Source organism: Spinacia oleracea, chromosome 1 (assembly GCF_020520425.1).
Source record: "Spinacia oleracea cultivar Varoflay chromosome 1, BTI_SOV_V1, whole genome shotgun sequence".
Lineage (NCBI taxonomy): Eukaryota > Viridiplantae > Streptophyta > Magnoliopsida > Caryophyllales > Amaranthaceae > Spinacia > Spinacia oleracea.
This window is the reverse complement of record NC_079487.1, coordinates 77,554,896-77,574,627: the sequence shown is the minus strand read 5'-3', so window position 1 is coordinate 77,574,627 and position 19,732 is coordinate 77,554,896. Positions and strand designations below refer to the sequence as shown.

Genomic DNA, 19,732 nt, shown 5'->3' with positions numbered 1-19,732 from the left:
TGAGGGGGAATGTTAGAATATACTCCCTCCGTATTTTTTTAAGAGATACACTTGGTCGGGCACGGGTATTAAGAAGAATAATTGAATGAAATAAAATAATAAAGCAAGTGGGGTTGGATAGATATTTTAATAATTAAATATGTGGGGACCATGTCATTTTGGTGGGTGGAGGGTGGGGTGGGTTTATGAAAATATTTGTTTAATAGGATGGTGGGTGATAGGGTATATTAGATGTATTATTTAATTAGATGCTGGGGTTGATAAGTTACTAAAAATGGCAAGTGTATCTCTTAAATAAATACGGCCGGAAAAGGCAAGTGTATCCCTTAAAAAAATACAGAGGGAGTATGTAAATATATTCCTTAGGTGTAAATTAATGTAAATGATTTGTTAGCATAATTAGTCCAATATTGTTAGCATATTCAGCCAGACTTGGCGCCTAGGGTTAGGCTACGTATCTAGCTTGTATATATTGATACCTAAGCTAATGAAATCCTCACGGAATATTATTCTTTCAATCACATCCTAATATTACATGACAATTAAGCAAATACTTTGATTAAATGGCTTATTGTTTTTCAATGTTGTTGAAAACATTTAGAGTTGAAAATAAAATGAGCTATGTTTAAAATACATATAGAGATTATAACATTGTTTCAGCACAGTTGGACAAAACATTGATATTTAAAAGGGAAACTTAACTATGTTCAAAATACATATAGAGTGTGTGTGTATAACAGGGAATGAAGCTAATTAATTGAGCAAGGCTAGCTAACACGAACTTTCGAAAGCTTACGAGAAATGATATGCTTTCTTGTATCGTAACTAGCTAGCTAGCTTACAAAAGGAATAGAAGCTATATTTGAATGAATTAGCTTAAAATCCTTTGATATTTTCATTGGCTATAATAGACATGCCTTGTATTTTCACAAGTTGATAAGAATCAAAAGCGTTATTCATATCGAGAGCTTGTGTTTTGGTAATATGGTCTTGTTTAGTCATTTGGGATAGCAAATGTGGTTGAGATGTGACGTATACTTGTTGTTCAGGGCTTTGACTGTTGTTTGATTCTAACGAGTATGGTGGAAGATGTCCGAGGGGCGACACAGACACAACTGGTGGAGTTAGAGTAGGGTAATTCATATTTGTTTTGGTTGTAGAATATTGAGGAACTCTTGGCCTAGATGGCTCGAATGGAAGATAATGTTTTCTACCAATGAGACAATGTTGCTGTACTTTTGGTTGTTGAGGCATATTAAAGATGTTTGAATCAGTATGTTGATCCACAGATTGATGAGAGCTATGCAGTATTTCTGTTTGGTGTGAGTCCAGTGCTTGAGAAGTGTGTGAGATATTCAGCTCAAAGGGATGCAGACAGGACATTTTTGAGTCGATTTGATGAGGGTTGGACATCATGTTAGACTCAAATAGACAGGCTGATTGCTGTTGTTGGTGCTGCTGCTGATGTTGCTGGTGGCGTTGGTGCTGCTGCTGCTGCTGCTGTTGTGAATGATGAGGAACGTTCTGCAGTGGCATAACAAATGTGTCTGCAGTGGTTGAAGCATCTCCAGTAGCAACCGCAAGCCTGTCCAATTCCTGTTTGAGTGCGTCATTTAAAGCTGTTTCACAAGGTAACATCTAACAAGATTCAGTTATATATGTTGGTTTACGCGACAAGCTAGCCTACAATGTTCATACATTTCCCTCTCCTAAAATTAAAGATGACTAGAAAATATTTATGAGGATGGCACATATATACCATCACGTAGCTGAGCCTGTTGTTCCATGGATTCTAATTGACGTCTGAGATCAATGTTCTCGCTTGTTAAACTACCCGTATCCCTCTGGAAATAGGGAAACAAAATGCATTATAGAACTCCTTAAAGAAACTCTTACAACAGTCATGTATCCGTTTCAGAAACTAGAAAAGCCCAAGAGATTCAGGGGGAAACAAATGACCAACCTTAAAAAGTGAGAGCTGTACAGAGAGTGCAGTTGCTTCTGTTTGCAAAGATTTTACTCTTTTCTCTAGCTCCTGCATATATCGTGCCTTTCGCTCTTTTGATCGAGCAGCAGACTGCCTATTAGCCAATATCCTGCATCCAAATTTCCATTCTAAGCCATCCTTGTTACAAGCTAGTATTTGATCCAGTATTCATACCAAGAAAATATTTTGTAGTGAACTAGGATTGATTTAAAAACTTGAAATATTTCAAATATTATATCAATGTCTGGACTATAGACAAATGTGCATTATACTCGTTTTACGCACTAAAAGAACATAAATTATATGCAAAAGAAGACAATATAATGATAAACATATTATATGGTACGTTTATTTTTAATCTCATGTTATTTTGTACACATGATTGTAATCTTTTGGTGTACAATGAGCATCGTGCACATGTGTCCATGATCTAATTTACAACTATATCCATGACAAAAGATGATTTTCTTATAAGTTTTGATTGGAAAAAACGTACCATTCCCTTTGTTTTCGTTTTTTTAATTTTTAAAATAAAAATGGAAAACCAAATTGCAAGAATAAAAACAGCTAATTGTAATTATAATTGTAATTAGGGAGAAGAAAAAAAAGGAGAGGTTAACCTCTTAGCTCGTTTAGGATCAGCAACCCACAACTCAGCTAATTTATCAGGGGGCATAGCCTTCTTAGCTTCAAGAGAAGCACCCCCGCCCCCGCCGCCGGCATTATAATTATTATTATTGTTAATCTTGCTATAATCATTATCATTATCATTATTACTCGAGAACCCGGAAAACTCATCCATAGTAAAGCAATGTCTATGTTGTTGATCATGATCAAGATCAAGATCAAGATCAAGATCATGATCATGATCCTGAGGAGCATTATTATTCATAGGATTGTTCCGATTTTCGGCACAATACTCGATTTTCTCCATATCCATATAAGTAGCCAAAAGATCATCAGCCTCATTATCACCTCCGTCCATGGAACCCCCGAAGCTAACTTCGTCAGGAAATCGTAGATAGATCTCCGAGTGAACTCTCCGGTGGCCCATTTAAAGTGGCTACGCAAGCATTACCATAGCCATTGACATTATATACCTTAATTACTCTACGCCCGTAATTGATTATTTATATTATTAATAAATAATATATTCGGTCGTTATGTTATTTTTTTATATATTTTTTTTGATCCCTTGTCCTCTCTCTTTATTTACGGTGGTGGTGGTGGTGGTGGTGATGATGGTAGTGGTGATTGATGACGGGAGGATGTCGAATTCTCCCGTCGGAAAATAGAGAGAGAGAAAAGAGAGACAGGGGAAGAGGAATGTCAAAGGGACGTTAACAGGAAGTTGGTGGGCGGAGGAGCGACTTTTTTGGAGGGAATTCAAGTGAGAGGTTCTTATATGAAATTTGGATTTTACGCAAAATAAACCTCTTCCCTCCAATATTACTCCCTCTACTCTTTATTTTTAATTCTCCCTTTTATGCTATTTTTGTTTTGCACTTTGACCGTGATTTTTTTTCCTAATATAAATTAAAATATTGTTATCCGTAAATTTTTTGGATTGTAACAGGTCATAAATACATATTTTTCACAATATTAACTTTTTTCACTAGTATAAATTTTACGGAGTATTGAATAATATTTATATAGTTAAAATTATTTATGGTTAAAGAGGTGTTAATTTTTCCAGCAAAAAAGATAAAAGAGGTTTAAACTAATAGGTAGCTTCAATGGTATGACCTTACATTTTACATCCCTCAAAAAAATAAAAATAAAAACTCTTACATTAGACAAATTAACACGTACTGTTAAATTTTAGAACATGAATTGAAAGGTTTTACTCCACATTATTTTTACGACATTTTTTTACCGAAGGCAAGGTGTATTTATGACTTTAATGTACAGCCATTGGTCTCAAAATCTTCACATTTTCTTGAACAACAATTAGATGTGAATTGTGCTTTGTTTATTTTATCCGAGCCACATGATAGAACTGGGAACATATCAGACCGTGTGGGCCCATGCATCAAGCTTATGTGCCTCGTGTCTTAATGGGCCGTGCTTGGAAAAGTCATGTTAGACACTTAGACTCGTGCCACTATTTCATAAATGAGGTCCAAATACGACCCCATTTCACGTTTCTGACCAGATCGTGTCGTATCTCTTGCCCCCTTACAAATTTTAAGATTTTTGGGTTAATTGATTAAAAAAGTGGGTCAGTGTATGTGTTAGAATCCAACCTTCCTTTACTTGTATTTAATTTGCTTATCTAGTGCTTTCTAGGATCTTTCTAATAGTTTTCTAGGCTTTAGATAGAATTATTATGTTACTGTAATTCCAGTGTTCACTGGCAAGTTTTAGCTAATTCAAAATAAACCTCTATGAGGGGTATGAACCAATACCTCTCATCAGGAGTTGCCTTTGCTTAATTCATGTGTTGTTTGCTAGCCTTTATAGATATTGTGTTGTCGCATGCTTTTAAGCTTTCTAAGACCCAACAAAGTCTTCCTATAAACAAATATACTCTCGTCGACGGTCCCGCTTGTGCCTGCTGTGCGCACACAAGCGCCCCGTTTGACCCTCGACCCTCGCTCTTGTCGCCAATAGGCAAGAGTGTCCTTCTGAATCAGACGCTTACTCGTGCCCCTACGAGTCACAAGACACTCATTCCGCACAAGGCTCACATCCTTGCCGCCAATAGGCAAGAGTGCGCCGCACGGATCCGGTGTCAAAACATTCGGACCGTGCACTACAAGAAACATGCCTTTTAGCGACAAATTTTTGCGACCGAAGGAAAATCAGTAGCTAAATTACTACTGCTCAAGTGTTAGTCACCAATTAATTACTGATATGTTTTCAGTCACTATTTACCAACCAACTCATTTCCAGTTACAAAAATCGGTTACAAATTAACAACTAGTTGAAGGTTAGTCACTAATTATCTACTGAAAAATATTTGGTCACGTGACAGTTGGTATCAGAGCTAAGGCTCAAACCTAGGCCCCGAAAGACCCAAGGAAGCAAACTGAGAAGGAATCAATCGAAGAAAGACTAGCCTGGCTAGAAGGCAAGTCAGAGAGCTGTACCCGACTCGAGGAAGTTGTGATTGGCCAAGCCAAAGAGATAGAAAGACTCGAGAGTGCGGTCGATGAGCTCATGCAAGAGAAAGAAGCGCTTTAGGAACAACTCAACTTTGTTCAGAAGCAAGCGGAAGATGCGCAAGATAAGTACGCAACCCTGATGCGCGCCTCAAGGACTGACTCGGGCGGAGGTGGTGCAATAAAAATCAAACCTCCAAAGCCTTGAGACTACAATGGCGCTAGAGACTCGAAATAAGTTGATAACTTCCTCTTCGACATGGAGCAATACTTTAGGATTTGTCAGCTCAGCAACGAGCTAAAGGTCTATACTGCGACCATGCACTTGTCGGATGATGCGAAGCTATGGTGGCGCACAAAGCACGCCGACATCGAAGGTGGGAAGATCAAGATAGATACTTGGGAAGAGTTCAAGAAGAAACTCAAAGATCAGTTCTACCCCGAGAACACCGAGTTTGTTGCAAGAATGAAGCTGCAGGATATCCACCACAAGGGCTCCATACGCGACTACGCGAAAGAATACTCGGCTTGCATGTTGGACATCCGTGACATGAATGAAAAGGATCGGTTGTTCAACTTTGTTCACAGGCTACAAGAATGGGCGCAGCGTGAAGTATTGAGGGCAAATGTTGACACCCTTTCGGCTGCAATGAGTGTTGCAGAGAGATTAATGGACTACTCTGCGGCTGGGAGGGGCATCGCTCAGAAGAAGAACCAAGGGGGACGCCTACAAGTTTGGAGGGCCCGACTCCAAACTCACCTAAGAGCGCAACAAGTGGCTCCAAGGTGCCGTCCAGCTTAGTCGGGGGATTCAATCCAAGAAATGGGGGAGGCAACTCTCAGAAATCATGGTCATCGCCATCCCAATCTACAAGAGAATCCAAAGTCGGCACGCCCTTGGGAAACATCAGTAGACTTACCTGCTTGCTATGTCGAGGCCAACACAAATGGTGGGAGTGCAAACACAAAGGGGAGATTGACAACCTCCAAAAGAGACTGTCGGCCATGACCGTCAATGAAACAAGCGAGTCCGAAGAAGAAGAAGATGTGCAACCTCAGAGAATGGGTTCCATCTACAGAATGGGCGCCATGAGAATGATACCTCAAGAAGAAGAGGAAGAAGAAGAAGAAGTCCGACACTTGTCGGCCATGCAAGTGATGAAGCCCTTGAAGAAGGCGACATCCCAGAAGCAACCTCGCACCAGATACCCACCAAAGTGAGTGATGGAGCCACACTGCGACATCTCAAACACACCGTCGCAACAGATACAAGAATCAAAATGCTAGTTCGGGCCAAGCTACTCTGAGAAAGAAACAAGAATCAAGGAAGACTTGGATTCACAAGAAGCATCAAACCCAAGCCAATAAGACTCCAGCAGAGACAAAACAAGATACCAAGAGACAAGAAGATCAAGGAAAACTCCAGCAACTGTAATAGTTTTCTTATCTAGTGCTTATCTAGTGTATTTTCCTTATCTAGTGCTTTCTAGGATCTTTATAATAGTTTTCTAGGCTCTAGATTGAATTATTATGTTACTGTAATTACAGTGTTCACTGGCAAGTTTTAGCTAATTCAAAATAAACCTCTATGAGGGGTATGAACCAATACCTCTCATCAGGAGTTGCCTTTGCTTAATTCATGTGTTGTTGCTAGCTTTTATAGATATTGTGTTGTCGCATGCTTTTAAGTTTTCTAAGACCCAACAAAGTCTTCCTCAAAACAGATACACTCTGGTCGACGGTCTAGCTTGTGCCTGCTGTGCGCACACAAGCGCCCCGTTCGACCCTCGACCCTCGCACTTGTCGCCAATAGGCAAGAGTGCCCTTCAGAATCAGACGCTTACTCGTGCCCCTACAACTCACAAGACACTCATTCCGCACAAGGCTCGCATCCTTGCCGCCAATAGGAAAGAGTGCGCCGCACGGATCCGATGTCAAAATATTCAGACCATGACAGTATGCATAGGCCCATCGTGGTCGTGTAAATTTCAAAAATGATATCTACGCACGAGACTACACGACCCTTGGTCTATCAAATACCTCACTTGCATGTCATTGGGATTTAAAACGAGCTCGTGCTGTATCAGGTCAATTTTGTGTCGATTCGGACAACCCCCTTCCCGTTTCAGCCCATGGCCAACTATACTTCATGCTAATCATTTGTCTGAACGAATAGAATCAGTATCATACTATCCTGTGATGTGGTACAAGTCCATGGGTCTTAGTTGAAAATTCCTATCTTGCTCAAACCACTAATATGATAATTTACCCGATCCGTAACCGAGTTATAGACACTAGTTTACCCAATACGGACGTAAAGTTCACAACACGGCTAATTTTCAACTAATATGCAATTTATGTATTTAATCTGCACTTTACGTCCTACTACGTATTATATATTTTATATAGTTGATATACTAATTGTCTGTTGGTTGAGTGGTGATTGGGGCTGAAATTAGTAGGGAGGACCTGTGTTCGATCCCCTACAGCAACAATTGGGAGGGGACTGGAACCTATCCACACAGAACTTGTCCTGAATCCAGATTAGCCCTAAGGGTGAACTGGGTGCTAACACCAAAAAAATATAGTTGATATGATAATTTGATCAAAATATTCAATATGCTTAATCTGACCAAAATATTGAGTAATAATATTTTCTATTATTGATATGAAAAATATTAACAAAATTTTCTAGTATATTGTCATATTCTATATTCAAATATTGTTTTCCATACATAAACAGTTTATAAAAAATGGAGAAAATAAAAATCAAATAAAGTAGATATTCTTTTTGGGAAAGGCGTTTCTAACGGGAAATTTGCGCCGGGAAGTGACGTGTCACGTGTGTCATGCTGTCTATTTTAGAGTAGAGTTATAGATCCTCACCCATAATATATGGCACATGATGTTATTCTATGCCAAACCAAACCCACGCTGGCGTATGTTGTGTTTCAAGTCGTCCTAGCCAGTGTCAACTCTAACTTTGAGTCTTTGGGTACAATAAGGCCCATGGACTTGTAACACATGATACTAGTGCACAATAGGCCCTTCTTCGATCAGTCGATCATTATATTGGATATGTTAACTTGTCCATGTTAACTTTTAACTTTGTACGTGGTACTCAATAAGATGAGCAACATCCAAGATTACGGGTGCTTTATGTATGCAAGCATTAAGCCCCATCTTTTTCCCCAATTGTCTATGATTAGTTGGTGCTATATTGACAATGATTCAAAGATGCTTAAAGCATTCATGAATATGGCTTTTTCACTCTGGGTGTGGAATGAGGTACTTGGATGGCTTATAAAGCAAAGGCCCAAGATGCCTAATGTTGGGAGTTAATCTAGTATGATAATAATGCCTTTTATTCCTATTGTTAGGGTCTAGCACTAGCACATTCATTATTTAGTATAGATCGAATAAGCAAATTATAGGATGATCAATCATATAAGTATTACGGGACTACTCATTTATTTTTATTTTTTAGTAGGTAAGATGAACGACCTAACTGCATTTGACATGATACAACCATACACCGTTTTTACTCCAATCTAAACAAGACATATATTTTGGAGTTTTGGCAGGCCTTGTCCTTTAAAACTTGTTACGGGTCTCCCTATGAACAATGAATATATTATGAATCGCTTTGTATGCCTATGTGTATTACAACAATATTCCTTTTATTGATTGTGTTGATCAAGTTAGAATCTCTTGAAAAGACATTATGTGTCTTTCCATTACTTGATACTACCCTCCTCCTGGTAATGTCACTACTACTACTACTTGTAGTAGTGTAATAACAAGAAACATACAACATAACACCTTCCTAGTTATTGCCCCAAAAAAAAATACAAAAGAAACTTGGATGCGTAGTAGTAGTAGTAATAGTAGTGGAGTCTAGTACAAGCTAAGAGTTAGCGATGGCGTGGGCCCTGCCTCACCACCGCCTCTTTGGTGAAACACCACCACCCATACCCATGGCAATCTCACCCTGTAGCAACGAAGGTCGTGATGCAAGAGTAAACATTGACATTGATGCTAACATGGTGGTAATCCTAGCCGTGTTGCTTTGTGCCTTGTTATGTGCTCTTGGGTTGAACTCGATTGTAAGGTGTGCCCTCCGTTGTTTGACAGGCCAACATCATCACCGCCACAGGCAAGAAGTAAGCGAGGCCTATGTGGGGTCGGTCAATCGAGGGCTTAAGAGGAGCACCATAAGGCAGATTCCAACAACAATATACCGTATAGCTACAAGTGTTATGTCAACGGATTGCATGATATGTTTAGGGGAGTTTACGGAAGGGGAAAATATAAAAGTGTTACCAAAATGCAAACATGGGTATCATAGTAAGTGTATTGATACTTGGTTGCTTTCTCACTCTACCTGTCCTACGTGCCGCCAATCACTATCGGAATGGGCAGGAAATGGTGCCATTCTGGTGTCTGTGGGAGTTGCGAATCCTACAAATCAGCCTGCTGCTGCTGCTGCTGGTGATGCAGCTCAAAGCTAAGGCACTAGAGGATCAATTGTGTGGTCATTACTAGGATGATGAGTGGCATGAGCTAATTAAGGTACCTTTGAAGCACCACAAAAAGAGTTTTGTTTAGCTAATTAATTTGTAGATATGTATATATACCCCAATTTTTTTCAAATGGAGCTATCCAAAGCTAGTAGGAAAACAGACATACAAAGAGTCTTGAGTAGAAGTGGAAAATTCATTGTCCGGGTTGGGTTTGTTTGGGTTGAATCGGCTATGGTCACACTCGGGTGTTATGTTTTTGGATTCTATATGGATCAAGTGATACTTGATTTTCTATATACTAGTATTAGTACTAACTCAGAAAACACTACCATTCCTGTCCGATATCGCCTCAAATGGTATGTCAGAAAGCAATGATAAAAACGAAAGATCACTCTATTATTACCAAAGAGGACATGGACATGTATTATTAGCAGAGATTAAAAACAGGGCACAATCTGAATAGGATCCTTTTACACTCATTTGCATTACATTACATTCAGTTGGATAACTCGGCTGAGAGGTTGTTACACAAGCACTCTATAGTCGAAGGAGTCACTGACCTGCTTCCACCTAAATACCATTTCTTTATCATCTCCACCACATTTTTGTTCTCCACGGCTGTCGTTGTTTCTTCTTTCTCATCCGTGGTGATAGTTATCTGTCAATAAAATTCGAATATCTGTTAACAGCTGACTGACCTTACTTATATGGAGTTGAATTCTTCAAGGATAAATGAATAACAAGTTAACCTGAGCTGTGCCTGAAGCAAAGAAGCTGAAAGTGAAGAAAGAGTCTTTCTTAAGGTATTTGGTGGGGAAGAACTCGGCAACCTTCTCAAGTGCAGCTTCTTCCTCTTCTTCATACTTGTCTGCAGCTGCCAATCGGTCCCTTACTGAACCCTCCAGCTGTGTGCCTAATTGTGAAGCCTTAATTTCTTTGATCACCACAGCTTTAATTACTGTTTCCACAGGGGCTGCACAAAATATTCACAACAACCTACATCAGCATTGTTCTGAACTTGATAAATGTAGGAGTAAATATAAAATAAAAATGCTACTGGTTTTACCAGCAGTAAGAGCATCAAAGAAATCATCATCATCGGCGAGCTCTTTTCCTGATTTACCCTTCCATTTCTGCAAGTGTTGTACCACTTCCCTCTCCATGTACACTCCAATTGCTGTGAACTTTATTTGCAGGAAGTGGATTTCAAGTTCTGTGCACCCTGTTCAGTCCATAACCATAACAGAACGCTCACTTTTCGTACCACACTTAACAACTACTAAAGCAATTTCACCATCTAAACGGATTGATATTCTTATGAATGCTTTCAGTTGATTTCTAATATGGATTGATAAGAATCTCATGAAAACTTTGGACAGGATCATCCTATGTATGTAAATTGGTTTACGCGATTAAGTCAAAATAATTCAGGAAACAAGTTAGTTTTGTTCAAATAAATTCTTGATCAGTAATAATACAATCAAGCTTGATTAAGTTGAATCTCTTACCATAACCCAAGAGGGGTAGCGATTTGGTTAATGTAACTTGAGGAGCAAAAGCAATATCATCCACTATTACATCGTTTCCCACTGCATCATCAGTAAATAATCTAATTAGTCATACCATTCAAAAACAAAGGGTATCAAGTTTTTGTTACTCTTTTCATCCACATAATGCACCAACACCTAGTCACGTACTACAATTTATGGATACAATTGGAATTTAGGACTTAAGGTACCTACTATTTACATGCATAGAAAGTCGTAAGGGACACTGGATCCGTATATAAAAGACTCAGATCCAAAGTTTTTGGATACCCATTCAGATATTTTATCAGCCCAGTTAGACTAGTTGACATTGGCACACGCGCACTTATCTCAACACAAACTCGACCTATAGTGTAGTGTAGTTATGTAAACAACCACTCAATATTTTTTAAATTTATTTGTTCATTTAAATATTCCTTTTATATATATGGGGGTTGATTGAACATAAGTAAAATTCAGGACCGTTTTAACAAATTTATTTAGTTAAGGTTGTTTATAAATAACTTGAAAAGATCCAACTTGGGGTTTTAAGCAAACCTTCAATCAAACAATCTAGTAATGATCCACGGATCAGAGGATCGGATTTGTAAAAAACTTCCCTTAAATAATGGTCATACGACATCTCCACTATATTGATACACTTAACAAGATTACAAGATGCCATGTCATTCATACAAATGAACCAAGAGTATTAACATAGACACATAAATGGTGTGTGTAAGTATGATTAATAATAAAATATCATTAATGATGAACAACTTGAACTTTGGACAGTCTTTATCACATTGAAAACATAAATAAAAACAAATAAATAAAACGAAAATCTAGTAAATCAGGAGATTAAACAGAAGTACTTACTGATTATCGTAGAATTGAGAAGAGATTAACGATTGATGAAGGAGTATGTAAAGTAAATGATGCTTGTATTAAAGAAGTTGAATGTTACAAAATGAGTGAAATATAAATAGAGTGGTACCTAACATTCAAAGGCAAAGGAGGTAGGTAAGCTTATGAGAGGTTGCTTACTTCACTACGTTCTGAGTTTTCAAGTCAATTTTTCGTTGCTTTTCTTTAATTCTGTTTTCGCCCTCCTTCAATGACATTTTCCTTTATGTGGACTACGATTATACGGGCCCACATATGTTGAAGGAGAAACATAAAAAGATTATTTTACCTAGATTTTAGTTTTGAACTTTTGATGAAATAAAAATAGAGCGACTTCATTATTACTTTGTACCTTAACGGTCTGTATGGTAGCACGTAATAAATGGTGGAAATGGACAGGGTCGATCCTGATATTTTAGGAGCTCAGGGCGAATCGCGATAAAAGTGCTCCAAAGGGGCCCTTATGTATGGTACGAGCTCTTAAATATACACCGTATGTCCATATTATATATGGAACTTCGGGTATATTTATTTCTCCTTTAAATATTTGAACCATATTTAACAAAAGATATGAATATACAACTTATACTTACTACTTTCTCCATCCCTTAATACTCGCCCCGGTTTGACCGACGCATAGTTTTAGGCAATTTAATTGACTTACTAATTTATTGGGTGGTACTCCCTCTGTTTCATAATATTCCTCATGTTTACTATTCATGTGGTCAAAGACACTTTGGGATGAGCAACTCATCCAAAAGTTGAGATTTTTAGAATTGAATCTGTGTCGGACGCACTTATTATTAAGTAGTCTTCTGGCGTTCGGATCTCAAATACAATAATACAATTACAATATCGCACCTTTCAATAACGCATTTCAATATCGCACCTTTCAATATCGCACCTTTCAATAACGCATTTCAATATCGCACCTTTCAATATCGCATTTCAATATTGCACCCTTATTCTTGCTATTTCAATTCCGCACTCTTTACTCACCTTATTTTAAGGTGATGTGGTTTTATACGCACTTTCAATAATTCCTTTACTTATTGTGATTATGCTGTACTTGCTTATTGATTTCATCACCTCACATGCTAAATTCAATAACATACAAAAGGTTACATCACGCTTAACAAAGATAATTCTTGGAAAAACCGGCCTTAGGTCCCTTTAGTCAACTTTAAAGCGAAGTGATCACATACAAGTAGCAATTTTCATGTTCAAAATGCATGTTCAAACCAACATAGTGTCATGACTAGGGTTATCCAAAAATGATTCTTGTCGTGTATTCGAATACAATTTTAAAAGCTCGCAAAATAAGCACTTCGTTCCCTTGCCCGGATCTCACCCATCCGTTTCTAAGATTCAATGCCTTATCTATGAGAATCAATCAAGGTCCTCCCAAAACCGACCCTTCAACAATTTTTGGTGGCGACTCCTTCGAAATACAAAATCTTTCAAAACCCCGTAGGGGAAAAAGGAAAAAAAAACACCCTACATAGACTCTATCCTTTTTCCTAAAGCTTGTCTTGTGCAGGTTTCGACGTACAAAGAATGGTCTTGATTGTAGAACATCTTGACCGTTCTCCGTCCCTATTCGAAAACTTTGACTTTCGCTTTCCTAACTGAACGCTCAGTCAAAGTGGGGGCTTTTGTAGACACCTAAATCGTGTCTCCCCTAATGGGATGATGACGATACTATTATCCTTTATAGGTGGTTGGTGCAACTCCGTGCGGAAGTCCCAATTTCTAAAATGTATTCCAAAATCAAAAATCCAAAATCCAATCCCCGAGCCCGTTCCCATTACGGAACTCAGTACAAAATTCAATTTCCAAAAATCAATTTCAAAATCAAAACACAATCTCACCCAATGGACATCTCCATTGGTCTTACAAGGCCTTTTCTAGTCAAAATGACATTAAGCAATCCAAATTCGGACGCCGACCCACAAAACCGAGCAAAGCCGGGCCCCGTCCTGTAAAACCGAGTTCAAACACAAAATCAAAATTCAAAACGGCTTATTTTTAGATGCAAATCAAGCCTTAATCCCCAAGAAAACACTACGTGCCAAAGTCGTACAAAATGAACCAAGGTACAACAATACAAGACAAGGGCAAGGACGGCGTCATCGTCCTTGCTTTGGCGGATTCTGGGCCACGTCACCTGCGCCAGGCGCTGGGCCTGCGCTGGGCCTGCGCTTGACGCAGTTGGCTTTTGGATTTTAGTCGATTAATCCCCTATTTAAACACCCATTTCCCAAGCATTTAGGGAGGTAGATTATCAACATATCGTCGTAATCTCGAAATTCTCTCTCAAAATCAAAATACAAAATCAATTCTAATCTACAATTTCCTTCACAATTCCAAACATTTAAGCAATTGGGAACACTAATCGGAAATCTAACATAGTCCAAAGTAGGTAATTCTGAATCCCTAATCAAATCTACAATGCTTTCTACTCTTCTATATTTCTAAATACTATTCCAAGGATGTTATCATATGGGCTCATGCTCATGATTAACTAAGAAAAACATGTCAAATGTTCCATCTTTGGGGAGGTTTCACTCTTTAAATCCTTCCCAAATGATTGTCCAAGCACCATTTCAATAATTCCATACAAGATTCAATCTTTGATTTCAAAAATGATTAGTAAGTTGATGCTTTTATTCTTAAAAGTGTTACTTACAACAATCACACACTTTTACAAAATCCAAACCTTTTCAAAAGTTCAATGATGTTTATGAAAAGTGCGACTCCTTTTCTAAACTAGAACCTATGAACATTATCTTTTATGTTCAAATACAAGTCCCATTTTCAAGATTCTATGATGTTTAAGGTTGTTTGTAATCACTTCCTTCAAGTAGAATCAATTTCAAAGTTATATAGCACATTAAAGTTGAAATCTTTTTAACATTAAAAGGTTTGAACTTTAAGAATTAAGCCTCCTAAGTTCAATATTCAAGTTCAATATTCAAGTTCAATGTTCAAGTTCAATTTCAATTTCAATAACCAAAATCTAAGATACTTTATGATGAGAAACTCATCCTAAAGTGGAGATTTTTAGAATAGAATCTGTGTCGGACACACTTATTATTAAGTAGTCGTTTGGCGTTCGGATCTCAAATACAATAATACAATTTCAATACCGCAATTTCAATACCGCAATTTCAATATCGCATTTCAATATCGCACATTTCAATATCGCATTTCAATATCGCACATTTCAACATCGCATTTCAATAACGCACATTTCAATATCGCACCTTTATTCTTGCAATTTCAATTCCGCAATCTTTACTCACCTTATTTTCAAGGTGATGTGGTTTTGTACGCACTTTCAATAAATCCTTTACTTATTGTGATGATGCTTTACTTGTTTATTGTTTTCATCACCTCACATGCTAAATTCAACAAAATATAAAAGGTTACATCACGCTTACAAAGATAATTCTTGGACAAACCGGCCTTAGGTTCCTTAAATTAACTTTAAAGAAAAGTGACCACGTACAAGTAGCAACTTCTATGTTCTAAAATGCATGCTCCAACCAACCTAGCATCATGATTAGGGTTATTCGAAAACGATCCTTGTCATGTACTTGAATATATTTCAAAAGCTCGCAAAATAAGCATTTCGTTCCCTTGCCCGGATCTCACCCATCCGTTTCTAAGATTCAATGCCTTATCCATGAGAGTCAATTGTGGTCTTTCCAAACCAGACCCTTAAATATTGTTTGGTGGTGACTCCTTCGAAATTCAACATCTACAAAACCCGTAGGGGAATTCAAAAATCCAAATATTCGCCGGAAGGAAAAAAAACCCCCTACAGTTAGAACCAACACCTGAGCCTGCAGTCAAAAGCAAATACTGGGATGACTATGCCTATTGCAAGTACCACAGAGTGAAAGGCCACGATATTGAAAGTTGATGGTTCCTTAAGAACATGATACAGGATATGATAGAGGACAACATCATTCCCTTGCCCAACGTGCACAAACCCAGCAATAACACAAGCCCTCTGGGAGCTTGTTGCATAACACTCGATCACCTAGAGTGCACAGCTATCGACCCCTTGAGCTACATAACACGTCAAGGAAAGCCACTGGCACGATTACCAACAACCCATCAATATGGAGACATTTTCGGCATCTGGGATGACAATACCGATGATTTCTACCTTTTCCAAGCTAAAGCCACATGCCAGAATTACTTCATTGAAGACTTGCACGCAGTACCCTTCACCTACCCTCCTCTAGAAACTGAGGTCAACAACTTAACCCGGTCTGGAGGAGTGTATCAACCGGATAATAGCCCACCGCCCACGATCGATATCCCGGTTAGGCAAGACACCGAACAGACCCGGCCCAACACCATAGCCGGGGTTATAAAAGATCCCTTCTTGAGACAGTTAAAGAAGACCAAGGCAGAAATAACCACCAGGGATCTCATGTGCACCTCGAAAAAGTGCACCGTGACAAAGTAATCAGGTCCCTTGACCTCGTTTCAGTCCCCACAGACATCACTCCGGATTCGCTGGTAAATCAAGTCACCGGAGACTTAGAAGACCGGGCAATAGCCTTTACCGAAAAGGACTTACCCAAAGAAGGAAGCGCCCATAACAAAGCTCTTTACTTAGTAGTTGGATGCAAAAGTCAAAACATCCCACTCGGACTAGTAGACAACGGCTCAGCCGTAAATGTTTCCCCACTCCGCACAGCTCGATTCCTAGGCTTGAAAGACACTGATCTTCAGCCATCTACTCAAGGGATAAGAGCCTACGATAACTCCAAACGAGCAATGTGCAGCAAGATCAAACTCACCGTACAAACCGGACCCGTAGCAAGAATTACGGAGTTACAAGTAGTGGACATCAAGACCACGTTCAACCTCCTCCTTGGTCGCCCATGGCTGCACGATCTAGGAGGCGTAGCTTCCACTATGCACCAAATGGTCAAACTGAACCATAACGGAGTAAGAATAGCCATCCAAGCCCCATGTCTCGACGTCAGCTGCTCCATGACGGAAGTAACGAGCGAGCGCGAAGACTTGTACGACTTTCAAATGGACGAGACCGTCTCAGTCATTGAGGCATATGATCCAACTTTCTTGGATCCTTGAGCATCGCAAATTATACCAAAAATGATGCTATCCCATGGATACTTTCTAGGGATGCCACTGGGCATAAGGGGAAGAGACATGACTTACCTCCCCTTACCCATGTTCTCCCCATTATTCGGTTTAGGCTACAAACCACGACAGGGAGAGGCTGACTCGCGCAGAAACCAAATGCGCATAGAAAGGATACGATACAAAAACTGGGGCGGCCAACAAAAACCCACCCAGCAACCGTACCAGCTGACCTTGAACGGTATGTTCGTACGAGAAGGAGAAGACTATCCATGTTTCAGCTTTCCAGAACCATTTGTTAGTAATGGCATCCAGAAAATCGGCCTAGAGATTTTCCATGACTGCGACCTCTTGGGCGAGGCAATGTACCTCGCCCTTGACAGGCCTGGAGATGAGCTATCCATAGAAGAGCAAGCCTTGCAAACACTGTTGGACGAGTTGATGCCATTCAAGGAAGAACCCAACCTGGTCACCCTGGCTTTGCAAGAAAAAAAATTCGATCCTATCCAGTTAATCGCTCGATCACTTCTCTCTACTCCAGGAAATAAAGAGGGCTGGCACCAGACTATCAAGTGGACTAGCTCCAAGGGTATCAACTTTGAAATGACGATCCGAAATGAACCAGGATCCTTCGCCAATGAACCAATCACCGCACTAGAACCCTAGGGTCCAATCTGAGTCTTAAGCCTAAAGTAGCTATCACCTAAACTAGTTTAAGTTGTTTCCAATAAATCTTGGACGATATTTCTTGAGAAAGTTTAGTTAGACATACTCTTTACTTTTTCCAGTGTGTTTCAGAATTCTAATCTCTTTTCAATAAAGTTAGCAACATTATCAAGTGCTCTACACTATCAGTCCAATAACCAAATGAACTTTGCGGATAGAATAAAACAATGGGCCACTTTAAGCCCAATACACGGAAACTCACTTAGTCAATCCATAAGCGACTTAAGACGAGTAATTATAAACCAAACATCCATTTGGTACAAATGGGCAACCGGCAAAAAAATGATAAATGAACAATTATCTTGAAAAAACCGGGGTCACATCTCGTCGAACGCTTACACATAGATGTCCACATATTGCCCATGTGAGAAGTACTCACATAACCGTCTTAAGTAGCGAATGCAGAATAAAATGTTAAATCATTAAGCGTTTCACGTACTAGGCCCAAAAACTCCGCAAAGCATGTTTAATTTTGGTTTAAAAACCTTTAGTGCACGACCATAAATTGCAAATTAAATACACAGAAAACGACACGAATATGCACGCAGGAAGCGCTGGAATTTTCCAGCGCTAGAATTTGTAGCGCTAGAAAATTCTAGCGCTCAACAGTAATTTTCCAGCGCTTAGGCTAAAGTGTCCGAAATTTTTTTCTGCACTCTTACAGAAAATATTTCGAACACTTGGGGGGGGTACATAATCGCATAAATCCGTACAGATTTTCTCGTGCAAACTTAACTTACTTAAGGAATTCACAACGCAAAATATTTTCTCATTCAGATTTATTTCGCTTGATCCTTAACCAGAACTACGCGCGACCTGATTCTAAACTAAGTTTACTAAATTTTTCTTAGGGCGGATACGTAGGCAATCCAAAAATGGATTCTGTCCAAATAATTGGCAAGAATATACAAGGTTGCTAAAAACGCAATTTATTGAAATTTGAAATAACAAACACTCGCATCCCGAGTTCAAAAAGAATAAACACACCAACAAAAGGGAAATAAACTAAAGACATTATGCAAATAAAAGGGGCACAAGACACCCCAAACTTTCTTAGAGCATTTAATCTAACTCATCAGAATCACCAAACAACGCCTTGTGGAAGTCATAATGCACTTGAGACGGCCCAGTAGAATCTTTCACTGCTCCCACATCAACATCCATAGATGCTAGAGCCTCTCTCACCTTATCAACACTTGCATCAATTACGACCTCGACAGGAATAGCTACAGAAATAGGCGTAGTAATACTGGGGGCTTCAACTGCTACCATTGCAGAGATAGAAGTCTTCCTGGTCCAGTGCGTCACTGTGAGGGGGTCGAAAAAGCACGAGGCTAATGCATGACCTCGTCCCTCGTGGGCGTGACGTCGTCAGATCAAGTGTAGTTAGATTTCCTGTGAGTTTACACCCAATCGACTAGTAATATAGGAGTCGCCATTCAGTTTTAACGACAATGAGAAAAACTGACAAAACCCGGTTATCGTGACATAAAGGGAGTGCAATTATGTTCGACCACGACGGCCATAGGTTCCCTTGTGATCCCTGGTGTGGGGATCGCTCAACGTACACCCGCAGGGCAGAGATTGAGAGTTCGGGGGACTGTAACTACCGAGAGGAGTTCTCATCGATAACTCCAGAGGCAGGTTATCCTTACTAGCTCAGCATAAATAATTGAAGGGACATGCGTTAAACTATTAAACTATTCTGAATTGATTTTAGCAATATGCAACACATAACACTAAATCGATCGTGATTATCTTATTTAGATTGATTTAAGGTACCTAGCATGATAGTTCAGTTGTCCAGGGTATTATCTTTATTAGGCGTGATAG

General features: G+C 39.2%; 3 protein-coding genes across 4 annotated transcripts; 1 reads left to right on the top strand and 2 right to left on the bottom strand.

Moving 5' to 3' along the window:
- Positions 1-536: 536 nt before the first annotated feature.
- On the bottom strand, positions 537-3,442 carry LOC110775440 (transcription factor RF2b). Its single transcript, XM_056834682.1, has 4 exons — positions 2,608-3,442; positions 1,964-2,096; positions 1,760-1,844; positions 537-1,619 (listed from the first exon to the last, which is right to left on the bottom strand). Exons 1-4 carry the CDS (start codon positions 3,039-3,041, stop codon positions 877-879), a joined length of 1,395 nt encoding a protein of 464 aa, XP_056690660.1. The 5' UTR covers positions 3,042-3,442; the 3' UTR covers positions 537-876.
- Positions 3,443-8,669: 5,227 nt separating this feature from the next.
- On the top strand, positions 8,670-9,850 carry LOC110775439 (RING-H2 finger protein ATL73). The gene has a single exon (XM_021980041.2). It carries the CDS (start codon positions 9,012-9,014, stop codon positions 9,600-9,602), a length of 591 nt encoding a protein of 196 aa, XP_021835733.2. The 5' UTR covers positions 8,670-9,011; the 3' UTR covers positions 9,603-9,850.
- Positions 9,851-9,986: 136 nt separating this feature from the next.
- LOC110775438 (chalcone isomerase-like protein 2) lies at positions 9,987-12,256 on the bottom strand. 2 transcript variants are annotated; one of them, XM_021980039.2, is made up of 5 exons: positions 12,138-12,256; positions 11,123-11,203; positions 10,681-10,836; positions 10,364-10,587; positions 9,987-10,272 (listed from the first exon to the last, which is right to left on the bottom strand). In XM_021980039.2, exons 1-5 carry the CDS (start codon positions 12,142-12,144, stop codon positions 10,111-10,113), a joined length of 630 nt encoding a protein of 209 aa, XP_021835731.1. In that variant the 5' UTR covers positions 12,145-12,256; the 3' UTR covers positions 9,987-10,110. The 2 variants fall into 2 exon arrangements, with proteins under 2 accessions (XP_021835731.1, XP_021835732.1); XM_021980040.2 differs by having other exon boundaries at positions 12,020-12,160.
- Between the last annotated feature and the right edge of the window lie 7,476 nt (positions 12,257-19,732).

Bases quoted from the DNA above. Each gene is read 5' to 3' on its own strand.
- LOC110775440 (XM_056834682.1), bottom strand. From the start codon at position 3,041: ATGGGCCACCGGAGAGTTCACTCGGAGATCTATCTACGATTTCCTGAC. The intron at 2,097-2,607 runs GTTAACCTCTCC...ATTTGGATGCAG, and splicing joins GATCCTAAACGAGCTAAGAG to GATATTGGCTAATAGGCAGT. The intron at 1,620-1,759 runs GTATATATGTGC...CTTGTGAAACAG, and splicing joins ACAGGCTCAGCTACGTGATG to CTTTAAATGACGCACTCAAA.
- LOC110775439 (XM_021980041.2), top strand. From the start codon at position 9,012: ATGGCGTGGGCCCTGCCTCACCACCGCCTCTTTGGTGAAACACCACCA.
- LOC110775438 (XM_021980039.2), bottom strand. The intron at 10,588-10,680 runs GTAAAACCAGTA...TATTTTGTGCAG, and splicing joins CTTTGATGCTCTTACTGCTG to CCCCTGTGGAAACAGTAATT. The intron at 10,273-10,363 runs GTTAACTTGTTA...TTTTATTGACAG, and splicing joins TTGCTTCAGGCACAGCTCAG to ATAACTATCACCACGGATGA.